The sequence below is a fragment of the Balaenoptera physalus genome (assembly GCF_965194825.1).
Source record: "Balaenoptera physalus genome assembly, chromosome: 6".
NCBI lineage: Eukaryota > Metazoa > Chordata > Mammalia > Artiodactyla > Balaenopteridae > Balaenoptera > Balaenoptera physalus.
In genome coordinates this window covers 119,583,692-119,609,325 of record NC_138885.1, presented here as the reverse complement: position 1 = coordinate 119,609,325, position 25,634 = coordinate 119,583,692, and the positions used below count along the sequence as shown (strand labels likewise).

Below are 25,634 nucleotides of genomic sequence, written 5' to 3'. Positions count from 1 at the left end.
TTTCAAAGAATGGGTCCCCTTTAACATCACCTGAGGAAGGCAGTAAGAAAAGTATATGTGAAAAGGAAAAGCCATTACTCTCGGAAAGATATAAAACTGCAAAATGCTTCAGCCCACCGGCCATAATTAAAAATGAGTCATGATAAAAGCCTAGGAAAGGCTCTTCTGTGAAGTGTTGGGCTGCTCTTCTAAGAAGGGAAAGCTCTAGAACAGGATGGTTTAAAAGTAATGCAACACCCAGGATAAAAAAAATGCAACCACCTTCTTGAGAGCTGAAATTGGGACCACAGGCTCCTTATGGAGGAATCATCTTTCTGGAGGAATAGGTAGATTACTAAACAGAAGTGGCATTGCCACAGACTGCTGCTCACAGGTACAACTGTAAATTTTCACTTCCATTAATATAAGACTAATACCAGTAATAACAAAACAAGGCTCTGCAAGCGGGGTAGGGTACTGCTTTAAACCACAGCTACTCTTGCTTCTCAAAATAGTCCTTTTTTTTTCTTGAGGTTTTGTTGCTTCCATCGAGGCAGAGCAGAGAAGGCAGCAGGAGTCATCCCCAAGGCCTTGGTGAAATCCTCAACAGACAGGTGCTCCTGGAAGAGGAGAGGGACCAGAGGGCAAAGGTCACATTCTTGCCAGAGTTCGATTTGTTGAGTCATATAGGTGTGTACAGAAATCAAATGAGCAAAAACAGTCAATGTTGTGAGAGCCAGGAAAGGGATGGGAAGGGGGGAGGTGGCATTTTGAGGTCCAAGAGATTTGATCCCTGAATTTGGAACATAATGAAAAGGACGGTAACAACATGAGGCAGATAGAGCTCCTTTTCTTTCGACCAGGGTCAAGTTCACACTAACCCTGAAATAAGAATTACCACATTTGACTTAGCTTGGTTAAAATGTTGCTTCTCTTTCTAGGTCTTAGTTTTCCTCTCTATAAAAATGGGAGAGGGCTTCCCTGGTGGTTGAGAATCCACCTGCCAATGCAGGGGACACGGGTTCGAGCCCTGGTCCAGGAAGATCCCACATGCCGTGGAGCAACTAAGCCCATGTGCCACAACTACTGAGCCCGAGAGCCACAACTACTGAAGCCCACACGCCTAGAGCCCATGCTCCACAACAGGAGAGGCCACCACAATGAGAAACCCACGCACCGCAATGAACAGTAGCCCCTGCTGGCCGCAACTAGAGAAAGCCTGCATGCAGCAGCGAAGACCCAACGCAGCCAAAAATAAATAAGTAACTAAATTTATTAAAAAAAAAAAAAAAAAAAGCTTCATGACATTGAATTTGGCAGTGATTTCTTAGATGTGACTCCAAAGGCACAGACAACAAAAGAAAAAAAGAAAAAGTGGACTTCATGAAAATTAAAAAATTTTGTGCATCAAAAGACGACACACAGGGACTTCCCTGGTGGTCCAGTGGTTAAGACTCCGTGCTCCCAATGCATGGGGCACGGGTTCGATCCCTGGTTGGGGAACCAGGATCCCACATGCCGTGCAGTGCAGCAAATAAATAAATAAACAAACATGCCTGGGGAAAAAAAAGACTACACACAGATGGAAGAAAATAGTTGCAAGTCATATATCTGATGACTTGCCACTATTTTCTGATGACGCAGCCAAAAATAAATTAATTTTTTAAAAAAATGGACAAGGACTTAATTAGACATTTCTCCAAAGACAACATACAGATGGCCAATAAGCACATGCAAAGACGCTCAACATCACTAATCATTAGGGAAACAAAAACCAAAACTGCAATGAGATACTACTTCATGGTCACTAGGATGGCTATTACGAAACAAAAACGAAAACAAAACAAAAACAGGAAACGGTAGTGTTGGCAAGAACGTAGAGAAACTGGAACCCTTGTGCATTGCTGGGAACCACTATGGAAAATGGTATGGTATGCCTCAAGAATTACCATATGACCCAGCAATCTGTTTCTCGGTATATACCCAAAGGAATTGAAAGCAGGGTCTTGAAGAGAGATTTGTACAGCCATGTTCATAGCAGGCATTATTCCCAATGGCTAAAATGTGGAGGTAACCCAAGTGTCCATTGACAGATGAATAGATCAGCAAAAAGTGGTATATAAATACAACAGAACATTATTCAGCCTTAAAAAAGAAGGAAATTCTGACACCTGCTACAACATGGATGAACCTTGAGAATACTGTGCTGAGTGAAATAAGCCCATCACATAAAGACACATGCTGTATGAGCCCACTCACATGCAGTTCCTAGAGGAGCCAAACCCATAGAGACAGAAAGCAGAATGGTGGGTGCCAGGGGCTGGGGGAGGAGTGGTGATGGGGGAGTTGTTTAATGGGTGCAGAGTTTCAGTTTGGGAAGATGAAAAAGTTCTGGAGATGGGCAGGGTTGATGGTTGCACAATGATGTGAATGTGTTTATTAATGCCACTGAGCTGTACACTTAAAAATGGCTAAGATGGTAAATTTTATATTATGTATATTTCACCATAATTTTTAAAAAAGGGAAAAAAAAGAAAGTTAAGGTCATCTGATCCCAATACATGCTCCACTGCACCACACTCATCCCCTTTCCTGAGTGATTTCAGGGATCCTGTAAAGGTCATCTTTCCCTCCCAGACTGGCAAAGTATATACTACTGTGCTCACAGGTGACTGAATTTTACCATTATAGTTATCTTCATCTCTCTTGGCTTCTAGGTTTGTTCCTAGTTAAAAGGCAACATGTTCCTGGTTAAACCTCACCAGTCTTCTATATTCCACTGTGAATGCATCAGCCATTATTTTGTGGGAACAGGTTTTGCTTAGAGATGGTGGCAGGTAGCAGCAGGGGTACAACTGAGGTGAGGGGAAAGATGCTAAGAAAAGAAGCTAGGAAAGCCACGAAACAAATGTAGAGTCAAATTTTGCCTAGCTATTGAGTGGGAAACAAAATATTTGGGTAAATGACATGTACCAGCTTCTCTCATCCTGTGGATAATCTAGAAGATTAGACAGCGAAATCCTACCTTTTCACTCTTGGTTTGAAAATCACGACTGGGAGTCACCTTTCTAGACCTTGGGTCTCTTCAGCCTTAAGACTGAAATGACCTTTGCTCCCAGTTCAAACATGATATAGTAGTGAAACTGCTGGGAGCTGGCCAGTATCCTCAAGGCATACTCAAGTAAGAACCCCAAATTCAAATTGTTAGAAAAGAGCATCTCCCACCTCCAGCTCTGCTCCCCCAGGCACCAGAAGGGGCCAGAGTCGGGGTGAGAGCAGTGGGTTTCTTTTCAATCTTGGGCTGTTCTGCTATGTAGGATTGCCCTGGAAAATGTTTTTTTGACTCCCTCAGAGAGCCCTGAACTGAAGAGCTTCTTGGTAAACACCTGTAGATGGATTTCAAGCTCAGGTGGATCTGAAGCCCCAGTTTTCTAACCTGTCATCCCACCTCTGGGCATTTTCTGCTCAAGGCTCCTGGGAGGCCTCCCCACTCCCCCAGGCAGGGCAGTGGAGCACCTTGTTTTGGAAGAAGGTCCCTCACAGCTGTGGCTGCCATCTCGATGGTCTGCAAGTGCCTTAGGTGCCCTCTCTCTGTCCCACCCAAGCTGGCTCTGCAGCTTGGTTGAGACTTTTGGACTCTGACCCCCAGGCTAGAGGGCAGGGACTGCCCATCCCAGTGGACTTGAATCTTTCCACTGGTCCTGTTCTTGAACCCTGCAGTCCTACCAGCTGATTACTGGCCTCACCCATGCCCACATCCGCCTCTCTGTGGTTTACTCATTGGTACTCAAACAGATTACCCTCTTGCTGCTGCCTCTACGTCTGGAGCAGCCAGAGAGCTTGTCCACTCTCCCCACTTGGCATGGAGCTCACAGCACTGCAGCAAGAATCCACGCTACTCCCACAATTAAAAAAAGAAATCAGCAGCAACTGATTTTTTAAAAACTGATTTTTTAAAAAGAATCTAAGACTTTTTAGACTGCTTCTACCATGGTGGGGTTGTCTTGATTCTCTTTGTTATATTCAAAATTAGCGATCTACTTAGCTTCCATTTTTTAAAATAGGTAAATGCATATTTAACTTTGTTAGATATTGCAAAATTCCCCTCTACAGGGGTTGTAACATTCTGCCCTCACACCAACAGAATAATATAATTTCTCCACACCCTTACCAACAAAATATATTGTCAATATTTAGCCTCCTTTTAATCACCTGGTTCAATAATATTGGCTGCCCTTCCATTTAGAAATACTTTTTCTGTGCTACATGATATGACAGTAACAGCGGGACTCAGAAGACCTGATTCTTGCTCTGACTTTGCTACTGACTAGTTACGTCACATTAGGCAAGTCACTTCCCCGCTCTGGGTCTGAGTTTTCTCAGGTGCAGAACAAGCAATGATAATAACAGCCTACATGTATAGAACACTTCCTATGTACCAGGGGCTGGGCAAATAATAATATTTGTAACATTATTATGAATAATATAATATTATATGATATTGGGATCATCCCAATTTTACAGTGAGGACACATTGGTGGATATGGGAGAGAATGCACAAAAGGGTTCTAAAGGTGACGGGCAGGATGCAATGTTCTGGAAACAATACACTTATGCATATATCGGGCCCAAACCCATAACAGACTCAGATGTTCCTGGAGAAAATAGTCATCTCACTTCTGTAGATTCATTAATTTTTCTCTAAGACTTCTTTATGGTTTATTATACACAGAGTAAATTTTCTCTTCTCTCAGTACCCTCTCAGGCTAGATTTGCAGTCTATTTTAGATGTTCATGAAGTGGGAATGAATACTAGAAATGTGGGTTTTGTTTTCTTCTTCTTTTTGGCCGCACCGCATGGCATGCGGAACTTCCCTGACCAGGGATCAAACTCGTGCCCCGTGCAGTGGAAGCACAAAGTCTTAACCACTGGACCACCAGGGAAGTCCAGAAATATGTTTTTTAACAAGCCCTTCTTGCCAAACTCTCTCCCACAAGTGGTCCACACAGACAGCAGCTGCAGCTAACTGATGGACCCTGTGCCAATGAGTCTCCTCCCCGGTGCTCCTCTGAATTGCCAGCCCGCCAAACATGTATTTCAACCAGGATGTCTCTTGGGTGCTGCAAACGACATGGCTGCCACTAAACTCATGATTGTCCCCTTCTAAGCTGGGTCTGACCCAGGATTTTTATCTCAGAAAATGACACAACTTTCCCCTCTCACAACCTTTATCCGGTCGTTACCAAGTGTCGTTGATTTAACCTCCGAAATATTTCCCTAAACCCTCTCCTTCCCTCCACCCACCCCCACCTCCACCTGCCACCATCTATTCTAGGCTCCCGTCTACCTCTCAGCCTGACTTGTGGCTGCTGCTTTGGCCACCTTCCAGTCCATTCTTCACTGAGCAACTAGAGTGGTCTTTGAAAAGCGTAAGCCTGACTGCCGCTCCCCTGCTTCACCATAATGGTTCCCCTTGATTTTTAGAATGGACACCGCCCACCCCTAGCCTGGCATAGAAGGCACTGCCCAGCCCCCTGCCCCTCCCTAGCTATCAGCCGCCCCTCCCCAGCTCCACACACCCCACCGCTCTGGCTACCTCATCCTTTCGCCCGAGCTGTGTTTACTTCCTACTTCTGGGCTTTGTGTATACTGTTCCCGTCTCCAAGAGTAACCCACTCTGCCTGAATAATTCCCGTTCACCTTTCAGGAGGAAATCTCTGACTAAATCAGATTCGTCCTCCTTCTCAGAGTCTGACCCACCTCCTTCCTGCTGGGATCCACGCCCTCGGGAAGCTCCTCCACAGGCTTGTTCACCAGCTGCTCCAGGGGAAAGATGGGTAGAGGCCCAGAACTGATATTGCTGTTAGCGTTGAACACGTCTAGTTTAGGGTTTGTGAGCTCCTAGGGAAGAAAAGGAAAACACTGTTAGTTCAGCTGGTTGGTGGCTGCCTTCCAGGCTGCCTTTTTCTCTGAAGTCAACACTGACCCTAGGGGACCTCCTTCAAGAAGCCCTCCATGGGAATTCCCTGGCGGTCCAATGGTTAGGACTCAGTGCTTTCACTGACAAGGGCCCGGGTTCAATCCCTGGTCAGGGAACTAAGATCCCGTAAGCCTCGTGGTGTGGCAAAAAAAAAAAAAAAAAGAAGCCTTCCATGACCCGCGCCTCCCACTGTCCACACACACATACACACACTCATAAAAACATGGCACTTTGGACAAGACCCATGAGCTAAAGCTTGGCGGTCTGTATTCAGCCAAAGCCAGTTGGTGTAAGATGACTGTTTTGTTCTATGACTTATGAACTTCTCCATGGCTATCCTGATGTTCGAGGTCTACCTTGGACATTTATGACCCTCTTTCTCTTATCTGTTGTGAAACTGTCATCCGTAAATTCACTTAACCTTGACCTATCTATCTACGCTTTCCCGTCTGCACCATCCGTCAACCAAGAAGGGTTTACTGAGTGCCACAGGGTTCCCAGCCTGCGGGTGAGGCTGAGGAGCCACACGTGTTATCTGCTGATAACCCCAGCATGCTTGGGAAATTGCTCTCATGTTCTGGACACACTTCTGCAGAGTCTACTTGGTCTTGTTTCGCCTGCAAGACTGTGAACTTCTTTGATTTCATATTTCCACATCTTAGGCCTGTAGGCGGAACACATTTCCATGAACTAACTGAAACATCGAAGGAAAAGGTTATTCTACCCAGAGAAGGGATCACCAGGGTGATGATAGTAGAGAAGTCACTATTTCCCCAAGTGTGATCTGCGGACTAACTGCATCAAATTACCTGGGCCCTTCGTGAAAAATACACATATTACTAGGTCTCAGCCCAACTCTACAAACCAGAATTTTGGGAAGTGGGACCTTGGAATCTGCATTTTAATAAGCTTCCCCCATCCCCTAGTTCCCCATCACCCAGACTCTTATGCATGATAAAATTTGGGAACCATTTCACTAGGGAGTGGAGGAGACAAAACAGCTAGAGGCATTGAAGTTAAACAGCAAGAAGAACTAGGAGAAGTGGGAGGGAACAGTGGAAAGGAAGCAGAGGACCCTGGCATCTTCCGTGGAGCTTTCTCGGCTCTCACGGGTCTGACCATTGTCAATGGCCACCGCCAACTGCCCCGTGCTCACATCAGTGATCTGGCCCCAGTCTCCAGAGTTTCCAAGCTCCGCCTTCAGGGCCTCATAGGATTTGGCGTTCTGCAAGTAAAGTAAGTAACAAATTAGACCTGGGTCTCAGCAGAGGAGACAGAAGAATATTTTCCTTCAGGCTTTGAAAGAAGGCTGGCCTAGGGCCCGGGGGTGAGAAGGAGATGAGGAAGCTCAGGGGGAGGCTGGAGGACATCCCTGAAAAAGGAGGTTGGATGGTAAGGATGAGCACGAAGGGCTTACGGGTAACAGGCTGGGACAGGGGGCTATTTGCCCTGCTTGGCGCAACATGGGGATGGAAAGTACGATTTTTCCCCACCCTCGGGGTCTAAGCAGCCGCACAGTCTTGAGACCCCTGCCCACACTGTGTAGGCTCTGGGGGACTGAGAGGTCCTGGAGAACTGGGGGGCTCCTCTCAGAGCCTGGAGGGGACCCTACCACGGAGGAGTGAAGGGAGTAGAGGGGACCTTGGCTCCTTGGGGAGCCCCATCTCCACATCCCCAGGGCCTGGCAGCAAGCATGGCGCATTATGAGCTCCAGTTATGCTGACTGAATGAATGAGTGAATGAATAAATGATTGAGTGAGTGAATGAATGAGTCTGTGAGAAACGCCAGCACAGACTTGAGGTGGGGGAAGACCTGCCAGAGTTGTTGACTTGGGACACTGACCTGGGTTTGAGAAGTTCTGGCATCTAGGTGTGCAGCCTTGAGATTTATTTGAATCCATCATCAAGACTAAACTTAGCTCATCAAACACTGAATTTGTTTAAACACATTTGAGGAAATTAATCTAAGCTTTGTTTCCCTAATCTCATCTGTTGTGTCAATTTCATGTACCCAAAGCCACCAGGTCAACATTCATTCTACCTTAGCCTTCCTCCTTCCTTCAGAGAACATTCACTGGGGTTCCGCTTTGAGGAGCTGCCCTCTGCTTCTATCTGAGACCAGTTTAGAAAATCCTGTGGAAATCTGATTCACTGTCCCTCAGGTAAGGACCACAGATAGGACCAGGAGACATCTATTTGCTTAGAATTTAGTGCCAGGAGACATCCGTCTTTAAACACTTTCCTTTAGAACTGACATGTTCAGAGGACCCACCAATGCTGTCGCATAGAAGTTTCTGCAATGATGATGGAAATGTTCTTTTTCTGTGCTGCCCAGTATGGTACCCACCAGCCACATGTGACTAGTGAGAAATGAGTTCTTTAATTTTAATTCTTTAATTCATTAATTTAGTGAGAAATCAATTCTGCAATTTTAAAGAAATCAATTCTTTAATCAATTTAAATGCAAATTTAATTAATTTGCATTTAAATAATCAGTACAGCTCTTACCAATAATGTCCAAGAGCTTTGAGCTAAATCTAGTGCACAAGAAAGACACTGTCATTAGCCTAGGTTTTTGATAGATTTCCTTTCTTCTCCCTCACCAGGGGCCTTAATGGTCTTGCTGCAGCCTTACTGTTTATTCTAAGTCTCCCCAACCCCTTTACAGATATATCACAGGTCGTCTATCACAATGAACAGAAAAGCCAGGAGTCCACCTTGCCCTCGATGTGCCATGAAGGATGCACTGGGCTGGAAGGAGCAGGTGGGCTGGGGCCACTCACACTCCACTTGAAGGGATCCCAAGCCAGGAACCAGCCCGTGAATGTGGGGGGCTCGTGTCCTTGCTTCACCACAATGATGGGGGTCTCGGGGTCCCGGCCGCTGGGATGGGTCTTGAGGTATTCCTGCACCGTGGTGGCTGCAGCTTTCTTCTCGGCCTCATTGGCATTCGTTCCAATCCAGAAAAAGACCTGTGGAGCATCCCAGAGTCAGTCCTTTCTGTGCTCCCTCGGCTCCCCCAGGCTCAGATGTCCAGAAGTGGACCCTGGCCTTGGGCAGGCCCCATCAGGTCTTGATTTTGCCTCTGGAAATGGAGGTTGGACAGATGCCCTCTACTTAGATATTCTGCAGATGTGTGACTCCCAACCTCTCCAGAGCCAAAGACCCTCAAAAACACTCCTCTGCCTCATGAAATGAATTGGACTTTGGGAGAAGAATACATCCTGCCCTGCAGTCCGTCCAGGCATGTTCCTCTCTACTTGCCTTCTTCTTTCTTAGGCTCATAACACCACTCCCAGGGAGAACGTATATGGGAGTCAAGAAAACGTCAAACCTTACCTATCCCTAAAGCCACTATTTCTTGGCTCTGGGGATTGAGGTGGCGGGAAGGGAGGTCCCCAGCCCTCAAACCTACCTGGTCCCAGACATCTAGCAGGAACACATCATCCTCTTCCAAGTCATCCTGATTGAAGTCAGGGATCTCTGTGGCCAGGAAGCGCCCGGTCTGGTTGGAACATTCAAAGAGCCGAGGAGTGATCACCAGGGTTTCCTCCTGCAGCCTGCAAGGTGGAGAGGAGATCACATTGGAAAGCCTGTCTCCTAGGAAAATGCTCTTTCTTCTGATCACACAAAAGGTCCCGCATCCTCCCAAGAGTCCAGGAGCTCTCCAAGGGAGAAATTCCCACCAATCTTCCAGGATATACATTTCCGTGGCTCTTCTATAGTCCTGTTAGGAAGTTCTTCCTGATATCTTCCCTCTATTCCTCCTGCTGCTACTGTAGTACATGCCCTTTTGCTTTTGAACTGGGGAATAGTGGATCATGGACCTTCTTTAGAAAAAGAGGGTTTACAGCTTGTGTTCCTCAGCATCTGGGTCCTGTGGCAGCATGGAAGGACAGGAGCTGCTGGGACCCTGGCATCTTCTTCCCAAAGGGCACACCTATAGCCCTGCCCCTCTCTTTGAGCTGCCTCCTATGGCTGTGGAAATACCCCCACCAGGCCCCAGGCATTCCATGGTAAGGAGCACAGACACAGCCCCAGTGCCTGAGAGGCTCCAAGGGCCTGGGCTGCCCCTTACTCACCTGGCAGCCCTGAGAGCCTGGCACACAGAGTTCTCAATCCATACCTGCTGCAGGCTCTGGGCCATGCGGGTGGAGGTGCCGGGAGGCTCTCCAGCCTCGGAAAGTGAGCTGGCGGTCAAGGGACCTGGGAGTTACCTCTTGGTGCTGGCATAGGGGGCCTTCCCGCCCAGGGCCATCCAGAAGTTGGCCGGCTCCTGCCCTTCCACCACCACTTGTTTCTCGGTCCGGGAGATGGTGTCAGCAACCATCTTGGCCATTTCCCGCTCGTCCCCACTACAGCCCTGGGAAAAGGGGGGGTCGGCTGTGCTGGGGGAGCCCATCTCCAGTGCCACGCCTCCCCCTCCTTCCACCACATTCACTGGACCAGAGCTCCCAGGTCTGGGAGGTTCTCCTGGATCAGGGGCCCACGCACACGGCCCAGGCAGGGGCAGCTGTCCCAACCTCTCCTCTGTCCTTGATGCGCCAAAGGATGGCAGAGGAGACAAGAGAGTCTGCACTCCTACTGGGCGGGAGGAAGTCTCCAAGAGACTGAGTCCTCCTGACAGAGACAAATGGGGAGGCAGCTACAGGCACAGGGAGAGTGAGAGAGCCCAAGACATAAAGACAGAGCAACACGGGGACAGACAGGGGTGTCCAGAGACAAACAGAATGAGAAAGACCTACTCGGACACAGAGGCAGAGAATCAGGATGGCCAGACCCAGCGCCGCGGAGGAGCGAGGCAGGGCTAGAGGCATCAGGGAAACCAGTGAGCGGGACCTACCCGGCCAGAGGCCCCTGCCCTGACCCACACGGGGAGGCTGCTCTGAGGCTGGGGGACCGCCAAGACACACGCGGGGAGGGGGAGGCCGCTGGACCCTGCACACACCTTCCCACACCACAGGTAGCAGCAAGACTGGGTCTTGAGGATGAAGACGTCATTGGAGTTGAGGGAGGTGGCCCGGGCTGGGACCTCAAAGGCCTTGGTGTTGTTGGTGTTGGTCCCCCGGACCTGGAACAGCCGTGTGGAGGGCACAGGCTCCACGCTGTTAGCCCGAGAGGTGCCTCCCTGCAGGGAGAGAGGGGCAGGAGTACCTTAGTAAAGGTGATGGGAGATTAGAGGGGCGACCGAGGTTGGGTGGGTCTGCTGCCCCTCCTGGTCCTCTACACCATCACCAGACTATAGTCTTTCCAAAACACTGCTTTGGTCATGGGTGTTTCCCTGCCTGAAACCTTCATCCGGCTTATAGACTAGAGCCCAGCTTTCAGCGCGGCCCTTGATGTTGAAGGTGGAAACTTCCTTTCAAGAGTCACTCTCAGCTCTCTCCAAACCCTCCATTTAGCTTGGCCAGTTTCTCACTGTTCCCCACGGGGCCCTTCCTCTGGGCCTTTGTACTGGCTGTGCCCCTGCATCGCATGCCCTCGTTTTACCTCTGCTGAGCTCTTCAACTCTGACCCCAATGTCAAGACCTCCTCCAAACCCCCTTTCCATCATGGACTTTATGCCTATTCCCTGATTACTGTATGCATGCTCCCCTTTGAATGCAACATATTTCTGGCATTTAAGCACACAGTGCCTTGGGCTGTTGGTTCACTGGTTGCACAACAAGATGGTAAACAGCATTAGCATGGCATTTTTCTCCCCCTTGGCGCTTTGCAGAGGGCTGTATGCTTAGTAAGTGCTCAATAACCAGATTATTGCTTAAAGGAATGCAAGAGACGGCTATTTCATTATGTCAGAAGGCACCAGTGCATTTTAGACAGGTCCATCGTTAGGCAGATCCAGCCAAAATAACTTCTTTTTTCATGGAGAGGGCCCAAGGAGTAGGGGTGTAGAGAGAAACAGTACTTGTATGTGCTAAGTGTTTATCAAACGGATTTTTAAAATACTGAATTGCTGTTTCTATTACCATTCCACATAGATGATGGAGCCTCAAACAATCCTCTCCTAGGGAGAATGGGCTTCACCCTAGCCCTGCTCCCACCCCATGTCCCCTTCCCCATCTCCTGGATGCCCACCCCGCCTCAGCTGCCGGTACTGCCAGGCACCCCGGTCCAGCAGCCACACCTGGTAGACCACCATGCGTCCTTTGAAGATGGACATGAGGTGAGGTGGCTCCTTGCCCATGGGGACCAGGATCTGGACTGGTTCATTGTTGTACTGCTGGTCCAGGATGACCGCTTGATAGGCCGAGGCTGTGATTTCATCCCGGCTTGCCTGGCTGCCCTGGGGATGAGCGGGATGGAAGGGGTAGGATGAGGACAGCCCCCGATTCTGACTCCGTCCCCAGCCTTAGCCACAACTCCATCCCCAATTCTGCCCGGCCCCAAAACCAACTGTCTTCCCCACCAAGCCCCACCCCGGACACAGCCCAAATCCCCACCTGACCCAGACCTCGGTTCTGATCCCAGCCCCACACCTAATCTTTTTCCAGCCCCAGTCCACCCTTGACCCACCTTGACCCCAAACCTCCTCTCCCGCTTACTGCACCTTTCTCAGGGAAACACCATGGCTACCATACCACTCAACCCCAGCACCCAAGCATCTCCCTGCTCCCTCACATCTGGACATAGAAACCCACAGTCAGAGCAGATAGAGGGAATGGGAGTTGGAAGAGAGACTCAGAGAATCAAAAGGGGAAAGGGTTGTGAGTGGGGATACTCAGTGTCAGTGGGATCTCACAGCCAAAGCAGTTCCAAGATAGAAAAGGGGTGAAATCCCCATCACCAGAGATATTCAATTCAAGCGCAATGGCCACTTGGCATGGGTATAGTGGAGGGGGAGCTGAGCTGGCTATGCTCTGGACAGGGTGGGGTGGGGCTTGACCTGCCAGATGTAGAGCAGGTAGTACTTCTTCTCGCCAATGAGGTAGGTGTAGAGCAGCAGGTAGCAGTCGCCCCCATAGAAGTGGCCGAGCCACTTGGAATCCACAGGCACCAGCTCTAGGTCCTCAATGCGCCATACCTGGGGTGGGTAGCAGGCTAGTGTGAGGTCCAGGACAGGCTCTGCCAAACCCTCCCCACCCATCCCGGGCCTCCCTCCTCCCTTGCCATACCTGCACCTCCCCACTCCCATCGTCGACCATCTTCTGCTGGGCAGCCACCTGAGGCTGGACGTGCATGGACGTGGCATCAAACTTCACCTGTTCCACCCTAGCTGGAGTGAGGGGGAATCATGATACCCAGTGTCACCAGCTGAGTTCCCCCAGGTTCTCACAACAGCCCTGAGTGGAAGCTACAATTCTTAGACCCATTTTACAGATGAGGAAACTGAGGCTAGAGAGATTCAGTAGCTGACCCAAGGTCATGCAGCTAGAGAGTGGCAGAGTTATAACACAGAACCATATCTCCCTCCAGTAAGGCTCATGCTTCACCGGGGCCTCCCAGAGCAGCCAGAGAAAGGACAACCCTTTTCTCCTCCCCCAGGTGCCTGGCACGGAGCTTGCCCTCAGCAAATATTGTCCAGGAGACTAAAGTTTTCTGGGTTCCAGAGAGACCCAACCCCACTCCAAATGAAAGTCAGGCTGTTCTCAGCTCCATTTTTGTGACAACTCTTGAGTTTCTCCAAGTCCCTTTGTGTCCCCCCCCCACCTGGGGAGTCCAGACCCAGGGTGAAAGGACACATGCAAGAGGCGTGTTCAGGAAGGAGGGCAGGAGACAGGTCTGTGCTCTCCGGGCCCCGCTCCCGGCTTCTGGTCCCACCCTGCCTCGGGCCAACCCTCACCCACGGAGCCCACGGCATGGGTTTTGCCCAGGCCTGAGGCCCGGTTGGGCACTGTCCACTTCTGGAAGAGCTGCTGAAAGACGGCTGACTCGGCCCCATCATTCTGCACCTCCACCTGCGTGCTCGGTGGGTATTGCTTCGCTTTGATAAAGTTCTGGGAAGAGAAGGAGGTGGCTGGGCCTGTGTCCCTCCCCCAGTCCCCACCCCCTAGTGAAAGCTGACCCCAAACCTAACCCTGCTCTGACCCCCACCCCAAGGCCAAACCAGACTCCAAACTCGACACCACCTCCAACCTAGCTCTGACCTCAACCCTGAATCCACTACTAACCTCAAAACCCACTTCTGACCCCAACCCCAAGGTCAAATCTGACCCAAACCTGATCCCAGCCTCCATCTCCGACCTTGAACCCCACCCCCAATCCAACGCTGACCCCAAGCCAGTTAGAATGACTGACTCCAACTCCTACAGTGACCCCAAACTCTGACTTGGCCTTAGCACCGTGCTGACCCAACCCCCTCTTGTAGGAAGGCCAGCCTCCATTTCTCCCTCCCTTGTCCCAGCCAAGCTGGAGGTGGGAGCCCGCATTCTGCAGAGGCCCCCAGGTTGCCGGGTGGTTGGCTATGCAGCATGCAGAGACCCGCCAAGACGGCTACAGAGCGGATATCCAGATCCCCTGGAGCTAAATCAGGCTCGGAGCCTTCCCTGGCCTCTGCCTGGGGCTGTGCCTGGCCCTGACCCCGCTGCCCTCTCCCTGCTGGAGTCGGCTTCTCTGCCTTCTCCTCCAAGTTCTCCTCCCTGACGCCCAGGCCCACCAGTGCCTGGCTCATGGCTTCCTTCTTCTCCTGGGCATTGACATTCTTCCCCTTCCACACGTAGATCTTCAGGCCCCCTTGGTCCAAGATGTAACAGTCCTGGAGGCGGGAGAGAAGGACGCAGGGTGAGAGTCTGAGGTCGCCCTCGGTGCCGGGCTAGGGGAGCGGCAGGCACACGAGGTCGCCTCCCCTCACATGCCACCCCCTCCTCCACAACCAGCCCAGGCCCCTGGCGCCGCTCCTACTTGGGGGAGAGTGGGCAGGCGGTGGGCAGGGGGGTGATGGGAGTTGGGGCTGGGGGAGGCCTCCAGACCCTCTCACCTGGTGACTGAGCAGGTCCTGTGTGAGCGGCCGCGTGGCGACTTCTCTGACCACCACGTTTCCCCCTGAGTCAGACACGCTGCAGGACAAACGTGAGGCATAGACAAGGGGGGTCCCGGGCCCTCACCTGGGGAATCCTCCCCCAGGAAGTCCCCCAGGGTCAAGAGGAGCCCAGAGGCAACCAGGCACTCACTGGTACAACTTGAGGGCGGCCTTGAGTGCCGGCTCCACCACCGTGTCAGGCACGGCGGCCTTCAGCACTGTCCGCTGGCCCAGCACATGGTTCATGATCTCCATCAACTGCGGCGAGGCCTTCTCGTTCTCCCCATCCACTACGCCCACGTAGGTGCGCCCACCCCGCTCCTGGTCTCGGATCTCCTTGGCCAGGGTCATGCCCTGCAGGGAGGCCCCGGGACCCGTGAAGGCTGGCGGAGGGCAGGGGACAGGGCAGTGTCTGCCATCCCAAACCACACCTGGAGAGCCCAGCCCCCTACAGCAGCCCCAAGGGGGAGGCACCTGCCGGGCCCTTCCCTTTTGATGGGGGACCAGGCTTTTTAGGTGCATGTGAGGAAACCAGGCAAAAATCCCAGGAAGAGCAGGTTTCCTCTTGGGCAGGAGAGGGTCTGGAGGGGACTTGCTGGGCCTTCGTTTTTGACATTGTTTGAAATTTGTGATTTTACTTCAAAGTTTTGTATAAGAGGTGAGCCCTGAAGATCACAGTCCTCGGTCTCTTTGCCCCACAGCCATGTACACACACACCCCCACCCACCCACCCCCACACACACATGCGTGCGCACGCGCGTGCATGCATACACACAGAGGCTCATGTATGTGCTCACACATACGCCCAAACACACACACTCACACACACACACAGCAGTCTCTCATGTGCTCACACAGATGTCCAAACACACACTCACACACAGGGCTGGCTTACCCTCCTCTGCCCAACGTCTACTACTCAGTTACTGGCCTTTCCACCCCGGTCCCCTTCTCTCTCCACTCCCCTCCAGGCCCTCTCACCCAGTCCCAAGGCTTCCGCTCAGGTCCATATCTGTCTCCAGCCCAGCTCTCTGTTTTCATCCTATTTCTCCAACTCCCATGATAACCCCATTTTAAGATGTCCCAAACCGAACTCTTGATTTTCTTCCCAACTCTGTTGCTTCTTGATCTTCCCATCTCAGGAAATGGGACTCCATCCATCCCCACAAAAAGCACAGCCTTTGAATTCTGCCTCGCCCCTCTCTCGTCACCCCCAATCTGACATGCAAGTCCCATGATTCCACCTTCCCAGCCACGCTCCTCACCCAGACGGCCAGAGGGGCTCCCTGTGTGCCCTCAAGCCCTCCACACCCTCTCGCTTCTCAAAAGTCAGAGTGACCTTCAACGGCCTCCCGGTCACTGAGAACAAAACCCAACCCTCTCACACAGACTTCTGACCACATAACATGTCTTATGAGACCCACCCGCCCTCTGCTCCAAGCTCCCCAAAGCCCTCATTTTGTGCTCTGGCTGAGCTAGGAGGTTCCCTGCCAGCCACTTCTCTCCTGCTTCCCCCCAGAAGCCTTCATAGAACTCTCAGAACCCCCAGCGCCACACTCCCCACCCCTCACTTCTCCAATATTGCCCTGCATGTCTGTCTTCCCCACTGGACGGCCAGCTGGAGGCCAGAGCCAGGGCAGGGCGCTGCCCATTTCATTCACCACCAGATGCCCAATGTTTGGCACAGGGTCTGCCACACAGCAGGGACCCATTAGACCTGAGTGGATCAGCCAGGGTACACACACGCGAACTCCAACACGCATAGCTCTCCCCATACACGTGAAGACTCAGATCCACCTTCAAACACAGTACCCTAGACAGTCAGGGGAGAGACGCCTGGGGAAATGGGGGCTGCTTGGGGTGTGGCAGCGGTCTGGCAAGTTTGACTGGGAGGGAGGCTGGGTGCTGGGTGCAGGAGCAGGTCGGGGCAGGGTGGGATTTGGGGGGAGGGGTGGTGCACCAGCAGGGTTACCCTGAGTCTCTCCATGCGGTTACTCTCTGGCCCGTTCCACTGGATGATAAGCTTCCCGAGGTCCAGGAGGAAAACATCCCCACGGTTGAAACTCTTCCAGGACATCTTCACCTGGAGAGCCATGGGGCAGGCACAGACCCCACTCAGACCCCATCCATCACCCCCATCACCCATCATCTCTTCCCCACCCCTTCTCTGCCCCTCACCCCTCCTCAGCCTCTGCTCTCCACCCAGGCTGGGAGCGGGGAGAGGAGGCCATGCCCACGGCCCTGGTTGATGCCCACCTCTCCGGCCACCACATTCCTCTTGCCCTTGACATGTAGCAGCCGCTGGATGTCATAGGAGTTGGTCTCCACTTGTTTCATGCCAGAAGCCACACCCCCTTTCCGGATCCTGTGAAGAGAGGTGAACTGACCCAAGGGAGTGGGCTGGGAGGTGTGATAGGTCCCTGTCCTCCCAGATCTTGGGTACCTGGTTGCCACAGGGGCCATTTGAGGGCTGGGGCTGGGACTAGGGAGGTGCATGAGGCACCTTGGGCACAAACTCCAAGGAGGCACTCACTCTCAGGGCCATGCAAGGTCGGTCTATTGCCTCAATTTGCATGACCCTGGCAGTGAGTGCCTATTTGGAGTTTGTACCCTAGATGCCTCGTGCACCTCACCCTAGTCCTTGCCCTGTTGAGAGCCCTGCGAAGATGGGTGCATGGTAATGTGGTAATGTAGAAGGACTGGATAGGACTCTAAGGACAGGGGACTGAAATGAAGGAAAGAGGGGATATGTTATGGACTGAATTGTGTCCCCTCCCAACTCATATGTTGAAGCCCTAGCCCTCGATGTGATGGCATTTGGAGACGGAGCCTTTGGGAGGTAATAGATTAGATGAGGTCTAGGTGAGGTCATAAGGGTGGGAACCTCATGATTGGATTAGTGCCCTTATAAGAAGTGACACTAGAGAGCTTGCTCACACTCCATCATGTGAGGACACAGTGAGAGGGTGGCCATCTGCAAACCAGGGAGAGAGCCCTCACCAGCAATCAAATCAGCCGACACCTTTATCTTGGACTTTCCAACTTCCAGAACTGTGAGAAAACTAATTTCTGTTGTTTAAGCCACCCAGTCTATATTTTGGTTTTTGTATTTTTTGTATTTTGCTATGGCAGCCCAAGCAGACTTAAGCCAGGAGAGGTACCACCTCAAGTGCTCAAAGGAGTGGACTGCTGCTGTGAGTGTAGAAAGAAGGAGAGCAAGACAAAAGGGAAGGGTGGGGACTGTGGCTAACTGGAGAAATCCTGGCCTATCCTACAGGTCAGTAGCAACTTGGCTCCTGACCGTGTGTTTCCATGGGAAAAGCCGGGAGGTCAGAACTTCAGATTTTTCAAGAAAAGCTGGAAATCTGGATTTTAGTGTGAAAGGTTTCTTTAGAGAAAGAAGGAGCAGTCATATGCTCATTGGCCAGTGGGGAGACTTGATATGATGCCCTGGAGGGCCTCCTTTGGTGCTGAGCTCTCCAGGACATTCAAATAGGGGTTGATTTACAAAAATTCATGGTATGCAGAGTTACAGAATTTCAGAATGGCCTCCTGGCAGCCAAAGACACACTCAGAGAGATGAAGACCAAGGACAGGGCAGCAGCAGAAATGGGAGTGGAAGATTAGAAAGGTGAACAAAAATTACTCTCATGGGCTCTCCCCACAGCCTCAGGCTTCCTTTCCAGCCCCAGGTCTGCCCCCCAGCCTTGGTGTCCCTCCCCAGCCCTGATTCCATTCCCAAGCCTGTAGCACGCCCCTCCGTACACAATGCCCTGCTTGAAGTAGCCTCGGAAGGTCTCGCTCTCGTTGCCCTGGACCTCGCGGTGCTGGACAGCCCGGCCCTTCAGAAAGTCATCCATCTGTGTGGTGTAGATGGCAGCTGCCCCTTGCTCATCCTGGGACGAGTCCTGGCCGATCCAGTAGTGAATGTCATAGGACAGGTTGCTGCCTGTCTTGTGGATCTAGGGAGAGGGCATGTCCAGTGTACCCGAGGCCCTGGGCTCCCACAGCCCTCTCCCTGCCTCCCTGCTTCACAAGCTCGTGGGGCCTGGGCCACAGGGGAGCTTGGCATGGGGGAAGTTCATGGGACTGGTGGTCAGCAGCCCTGCACCGTGGCCCCAGTTCTGTCAGACTCTCTGAGACATGGGGCAAGTGGCTTCCCCCACCTGGGCCTTGCTCATCTCATCTTGGAAATAACTTGGTGGGACTACAGCATTTCCCAAAGTGATGTGCACAGACCATCAGAGGTCTGATAGGTGATTGGGTGGTATACAATGAAATGTATATATGAAATGATCATGGAATTTTTTTTTTTTGGCCACGCCACCGGACATGCAGGATCTTAGTTCCCAGACCAGGGATCGAACCCACGCCCCCTGCAGTGAAAATGCGATGTCTTAACCACTGGACCACCAGGGAAGTCCCTGATTATGGAAATATTTTATAGCTACTTTCTGTTTGTGACACGGGACACTGTGTTCCATTCATGATAATGATATTAAGTTTTTAAATAAATTGATTTAAATTTTAAAAGTGAATCAATATAAGGAAAAGTACAAATGCGTTAACAATACAGGATGTGGAAGAAACCGAGAAGGTGAAATGAAGTTGACTATGGATTTTGGGAACATGGGCTCAAGGTAGGGTGACATCCCACCAGTTCAGAAGATCCCCCAAGACTGTAAATCCACAGATGGTCACCCCAGCTGGGAGCTCACAGCCCAAGGGCAGGGAGAGCCTCTTACATCTCTGACACTGTGGAGCTACCTCTAGGCTGGGAACACCCAGTGAATGCTGTCCTGGGATGAAGTTCGGTGGCAGTTCCCATTGCCCCCAGCCTCAAGTTTCCTCTATGTTGCTACCATGAGCTTTGCTCTCTGCTCAGCCCCCTCCCCGGCCCATCCCCGACTCACAGCCAGGACTATGTAGCAGTCACCGTCGAAGAAGCTGCCGAAGGTGCTGGAAGGAACAGGCACCATCTGCATGGCCTAGGGAGGGAAGGGAGGTCAGGGAGGTCAGAGGGTCAACCACCGAGGACCCCCAGCTTCCCTGCCCCCCTTAACCAAATGGAGAGTTAGGAAAGGAAGGCCAGGAGGAAGAGGGCATGAGGAAACTGACAAGGAGAATGGGTGTGAGGAGGGTGGGGAGGAAAAGGAGCAAGAGGATGTGCCCGATGCCTGAGGAGGGGGTGGGGATGGCACTTGGGGACAGGCACCAGGGGCTCGCATGCCAGCAGGGCAGGATGGAGGACAGTCGAGTAATCCCAGGGCTCTCCCTTCCCTTGGTCCACCCCAGTCCTGCAGAGCCCCCTTTGTGCCCAGGCAGGTCCTCACCTCTATCCTCCATATCTGCACCCCGGGCGTGGTGATGTTGAGGGAGCCTTTGACCTGGGCGCTCAGTTTCGTCATGGCGGATGAACCTGGGGAGAAGTGGTGTCAGAGTAAGAAGAGGACATAGGGTCTTCCATGGTGGCGCAGTGGTTAAGAATCCGCCTGCCAATGCAGGGGACATGGGTTCAAGCCCTGGTCTGGGAAGATCCCACATACTGCGGAGCAACTAAGCCCATGAGCCACAACTACTGAAGCCCACGTGCCTAGAGTCCGTGCTCTGAAACAAGAGAAGCCACCGCAATGAGAAGCCCACGCACCACAACGAAGACCCAACACAGCCAAAAATAAATAAATAAATATTAAAAAAAAAAAAAAAGAAGAAGACCTGGGCATGCCTCGGTTTCAGTGCCGCTCTTACAGCCCAGCCCGGGACAGTTCCCGACAATGCCCGAGGCCAGGGCTCAGGGACCTGGGGGAAGTTCCCCACCCTGGGCCCTGATTGGCCAGGGGCCCGCCCTCCAGCCTTCTCACCCAGCTCTGATCTTGTCATTCGTGTTTAAATACCTTCCCTCATCACCTACTGCAAAAAGTCTCCCTCCACTCCTTAGCCTGGCAATCAAGGCCCTTCTTGATCTAGCCCCAAACAGTTTTTCTTCCTGAAAAGTTTTGATCAAAGCCATGCCTGGTTAAATATATATATATATATATATATATATATATATATATATATATATATATATATATATATATATATATATATATCATACGGAGTTTTCTTTTTTAAAAAGAAAGCAAAGAATAAATAAGGGTTGAAAAGTGTACGCACCCAAAAGATTTGAAAAAAACAGGTGTTCAAACAAAAACCTGTACATAAAATTCATAGCTGCTCTATTCACAATTGCCAAAAGGTGGAAACAACCCAAATGTCCATATGAACAGATCAACAAAAGGTGGTCTATCCACACAATGGAATGGTATTCAGCTGAAAAAACGAATGAAGCACGATACACACTACAATGTGGATGAACCTTGACTACTTTACGCCCAGTGAAAAAAGTCAGACACAGAGGCCCGGTATGGTATAATTGAATTTATATGAAATATCCAGAATAGGCAAATCCATAGAGATAGCAATCGATTAGTGGTTGTCAGGGGCTGGGAGGAAAGGAGGAATGGGGAGCGATTCCTAGTGGGAATGGAGTTTCCATTCGGGATGATGAAAATACTCTGGAACTAGATAGTGGTAGTGGTTGTGCAGCGTTGTGAATGTATTGAATGTCACTGAATTGTATGTTTTAAAGTGGTTAAAATGGTAAATCTTATGTTCTGTGTATTTTACCACAATAAAAGAAAAGTGTATGCAGCAGTTTCCTGTTTCTTGCTAGCTCCAGACACGCCGCAGTTACTGTTCTGGTGGCCCACACAAAATGGGGTGGGACCATGTTTGTTTGTTCGGTACTGAATCGCCAGCATATAGCACTGCTGGCACTTTTTGCTGAGTGGGTGCATGGGCAGATGGATGAATGGGCGGGTAGTTGGGTGGTTGGTTGGGTGTGTGGGTTAAAGTGATCGAGTGGATGGATGGATGAATGAATGAGTGAATCCTTCCAACGTGAACCACCCTCCACCCACTGAGCGGGAAGAAATCTCTCCCCAGTCTTCTTTTATGGTATCTGTTATGGCTCTATTCCTTTGACCTGTAGCTGTGTTCTCCACTCTAGCTGCTCATCAGAATCACCTAGGGAGCTTTTTTTTTTTAAACACAAAGGTGCTTTATTTCAAGTCCATGCCATCTAAATCTACTGAGTACAGTAATCAGGACCGGAGAGGGGACGAATTAGAACCTAAACAACAACAACAAAAACACCGGACGTTCGCCCCCTGCATTGAGAATCTTGGTTCAGAAGAATCCGTGCGCTGGCAAGCCCGTCTCCCCCCCTGAGAAGCACGCTTCTCGCTCCTTCTCCCTAGGGAGATTTTTTTTTTTTAACATCTTTATTGGCGTATAATTGCTTTACAATGGTGTGTTAGTTTCTGCTTTATAACAAAGTGAATCAGTTATACATATACATATGTTCCCATATCTCTTCCCTCTTGCATCTCCCTCCCTCCCACCCTCCCTCTCCCACCCCTCTAGGTGGTCACAAAGCACCGAGCTGAGGGAGATTTTAAACAACACTGATCTCTGATGCTCAGGATGTATCCATATCTCCAGGGATTCTAATTTAATTAGGCCTGGGTGTGGCCCATTCTTGGGTACTTTATTTTCTGCCTTTTGGGAGGCGGGGCATAGGTGCTTTTGAAACTCCCCAGTGATTCTGATGAGCTAAGGAGAGCCACTTGTCCCCGGTTATTTTTGTCCCTGGTTTCCTGCCCCTCCCTCCCAGGCTGGAGGCCACCCCATTCCCCACTGAGCCTACCACCCAGCCCTGCATGGAGTTGCCCTCCATGAATGCTCCTTGAATCAGTGAATAATAAATGAAAGGTCATGTGGCCCCCACCTCCGTGCACTGACAGCTGGAATCTATCTAATCTCTCCTTGCACCTGAACTCTGAGTCACCCCTTGGAACAATGACCTGGTCTTTTACTGCGGTAGACTCCCTCTTCTGAGTCCTGAAAGGTGACCCCCTCTCCCTGGCATTGTGGAATCTGGGGGCAAGGTCTCCCTGCCCAGCCTTTGATTAGCGCCCCCTCCAGCAGATCAGGGCCACCTGCCAATAGCCAGCACTGCACATGTAGGAGCCCCTTGTGCCTGGGTCCTGTCTGATGTCCCTGTCGGCCAGGGCCTCCTCCATGAGGTATTTCTCAACCCGCAGAGACCCCAGGGCTCCCAGGATTCCTGGTTCAGCTGAACCAATTTGGGTACAAAAGAGGAAAATGTTTTCTGTTTTATTTCAATCACCACCTTCGTCCACATCCCTCTTTTCACCAAAACAGACTGACCCTCACTAGCTGTACAGATATGGCTGTGTTTCTTCATCTATGAGGTGGGCGGTTGACAACTAGGTGATCTCTAAAGTCCCACCAGGGGGACTTCCCTGGTGGCGCAGTGGATAAGACTCCGTGCTCCCAATGCAGGGGGCCTGGGTTAGATCCCTGATCAGGGAGCTAGATCCCACATGCATGCCGCAACTAAGAGTTCACGTGCCACAACTAAGGAGCCCGCCTGCCACAACCAAGACCCGGTGCAACCAAATAAATAAATAAATAAATAAATAAATATTTAAAGTCCCACAGGGACGTGCTCTGAGTCTAGGAGGAAATAGCAAGAGGAATAGAGTGTAGACAAGATGAGGCTCTTCTTGTCCATCAAAGCAGCGGAGACTCTGGGGAGCAGGGACTTGAAAAAGCTGGGGCTCTCCCTCCCTAGAGAGAAATCAGGACTGGGGATCTCCAGCAGCTTGAACAGGGAAGGGGTGAACAAGGGCATTCTGGGGAGGGCAGCCCCGAGAGGGGGACTCATGCTCCAAGGGTAGCTGCCAGCTGCTCCTGCCCTGTCGACGTTGGTCAGAGCAGATGCCTCTGGCCCGCCCCCCTGGTCCTCCCCAGCCTCCAGTCTCTCCTGAACTGCTGGGAGGAATATGGGTCCCATGCTGTCCCAATGCCGACAGCACAGCCCTGGGTTTGGATATGTGATGTCTTCTCTCTCAGCTTGAATTCACTGGCTCCCCCCTCACTCCTGGTCCCCTCTCTCCTCTGTCCCCCCCTTGAGGAAGGGCACCAACACTCCCAGACCCCAAAGCCATCCATTGGTGCAGCAGCCTGGACCCCTCCCTCTCTGGCCCTTCTGTCCACCTGAACGCCTCTCCAGTCTGCCCCCAACACACCTCCACCTCTCTCTGCTTCTAGTAACACCACACTGTTCACTGGCCCTGGCCACCCCCCACCCACCCATGTTGCTTCTCACCCTCCCCTCATGTCCCTCCTTTCTCCTTTAGTTTTCTTTTCCAGTGCCCTCGCCACCTGTCTTCACTTGGCTAACACTCCCGTGCTCTTCTTGACTCAATTTAGGTCTCATTTCTTCCAAGATACCTTCCCAGAATCCTCAGGCTAGACTATGGACCCCTCCTCAGGGACTCCAAGGCATCCTGGCCGGATGCCTCTCTTGGACCCCTGACCACATGATGATGAGAGGATCTGTTTATAAGTCTGAGGTCCCCAAGGTCAATGACCTAGACACATTTGTCTGTGTAGCCCCCAGATCCTAGCACATAGTAGGTGCTCAATAAATACTCTTGAAGCTGAAAGACTGAACCACAGAATAAAAGGGATGGCCCTTCTTGGGACCCTGGAGGGAGTTAGGGCTCCTGCTGCCCCCAGGTCCCATCTTTCCTTTCGTAACTGCTGCCTTGTTGTCCTCAGAGTTGGAGCTCCAGGGAGCCCCAGAGTGCTGTCACTGCTCTTCATTCCTAGTCATGCAGTCCTGAGCAGGACAGGGATGTGGCAGTCCCCAAAGGACACCCTCCTGCTTTGTTAGGCCCATGAGAGCAGAGGAAGTGGACATATCCCAGCCCCCAGCCTGCTGACTCTGCCTCACCCTGAGCCTGAACAGGCTTCCTGGGAAGTGGGTGGTCAGTACATCCCAAGATCCTGATCTGGACTTGGCTCCCACCTCCCCTGCTCCCCCTATTTTAGCTGAATGGAGCCATAGTGCCTGGTGAGGCTGAGCGGACGGGTCCTGGTGGAGGAGAGATGGGGCAGAGGTGCATGCGAGGGTGGCCGAGCCTGGACCAGGGCCCAGGGTCCTGTTGCCCACAGCCCCCTGCCCCCTCTCTGCCTTTGCCCATTCAATCCCTGATGGCTGTTGCTCACACCCTAGTATCCAGGAGACGAGAGCCCTGAGGTCCCAGGAGTTCAAGGGAATGGGGACACAGAGAAAGAAACCATTTCAGATGAGGAAGAAATGAGCAAAGAGACAGTGGGCGCAGGGGTTAGGGGGACAGTGAGGCCCGGGTGACCAGCTAGTCCCGGTTTGCCCAGGACTGGAGGCTTTTACATCTAGAAGTCCCCAGATACTCCTCAGTCCAGGGCAGTCGGGTGGGGATGGGTGACACCTGAGGTGGGGTGGGGACTGGAGGCAAGTGGGGGTCGGAAAGAGCAGTGGTCTGGGGTGAAGCTGCACAATCCTTCCCTTGGAGGCCCAGGAAGCCACACTGGGCTCCCTGCCCTTTCCAGACTCTCCAGAGAACGAAGCCTCTACCTCACACCCGCGCCAAGGAGCTGCAGGAGGCCCCAGGCTGCCCGCCAGGAGCAGGGGACCCTGTTCTGTCCTCTCCCACCACCTGTGGTCCCATGTGTCCCTACAGGGTGGCCTTACCTGTCTGGAGGAGGCAGCTGCCACCTGGGAGATCTCAGGGAGCTGTGGCAGGCTGGCTGGAGGAGAG

General features: G+C 51.6%; 1 protein-coding gene across 1 annotated transcript; it reads right to left on the bottom strand.

Annotated features, from left to right (window-relative positions):
• Positions 1–243: 243 nt before the first annotated feature.
• VIL1 (villin 1) lies at positions 244–25,634 on the bottom strand. Its single transcript, XM_082466092.1, has 20 exons — positions 25,568–25,634; positions 20,253–20,338; positions 19,833–19,907; positions 18,685–18,881; positions 17,176–17,284; positions 16,892–17,002; positions 15,071–15,273; positions 14,878–14,956; positions 14,557–14,655; positions 13,744–13,897; positions 13,076–13,176; positions 12,847–12,984; positions 12,088–12,246; positions 10,909–11,088; positions 10,178–10,323; positions 9,376–9,520; positions 8,744–8,932; positions 7,117–7,185; positions 5,741–5,881; positions 244–599 (listed from the first exon to the last, which is right to left on the bottom strand). Exons 2-20 carry the CDS (start codon positions 20,325–20,327, stop codon positions 486–488), a joined length of 2,484 nt encoding a protein of 827 aa, XP_082322218.1. The 5' UTR covers positions 20,328–20,338; positions 25,568–25,634; the 3' UTR covers positions 244–485.

Bases quoted from the DNA above. Each gene is read 5' to 3' on its own strand.
- VIL1 (XM_082466092.1), bottom strand. From the start codon at position 20,327: ATGACGAAACTGAGCGCCCAGGTCAAAGGCTCCCTCAACATCACCACG. The intron at 12,985-13,075 runs GTATGGCAAGGG...TACCCACCCCAG, and splicing joins ATGGGAGTGGGGAGGTGCAG to GTATGGCGCATTGAGGACCT. The intron at 11,089-12,087 runs GTGTGGCTGCTG...CTCTCCCTGCAG, and splicing joins GACGCATGGTGGTCTACCAG to GGAGGCACCTCTCGGGCTAA.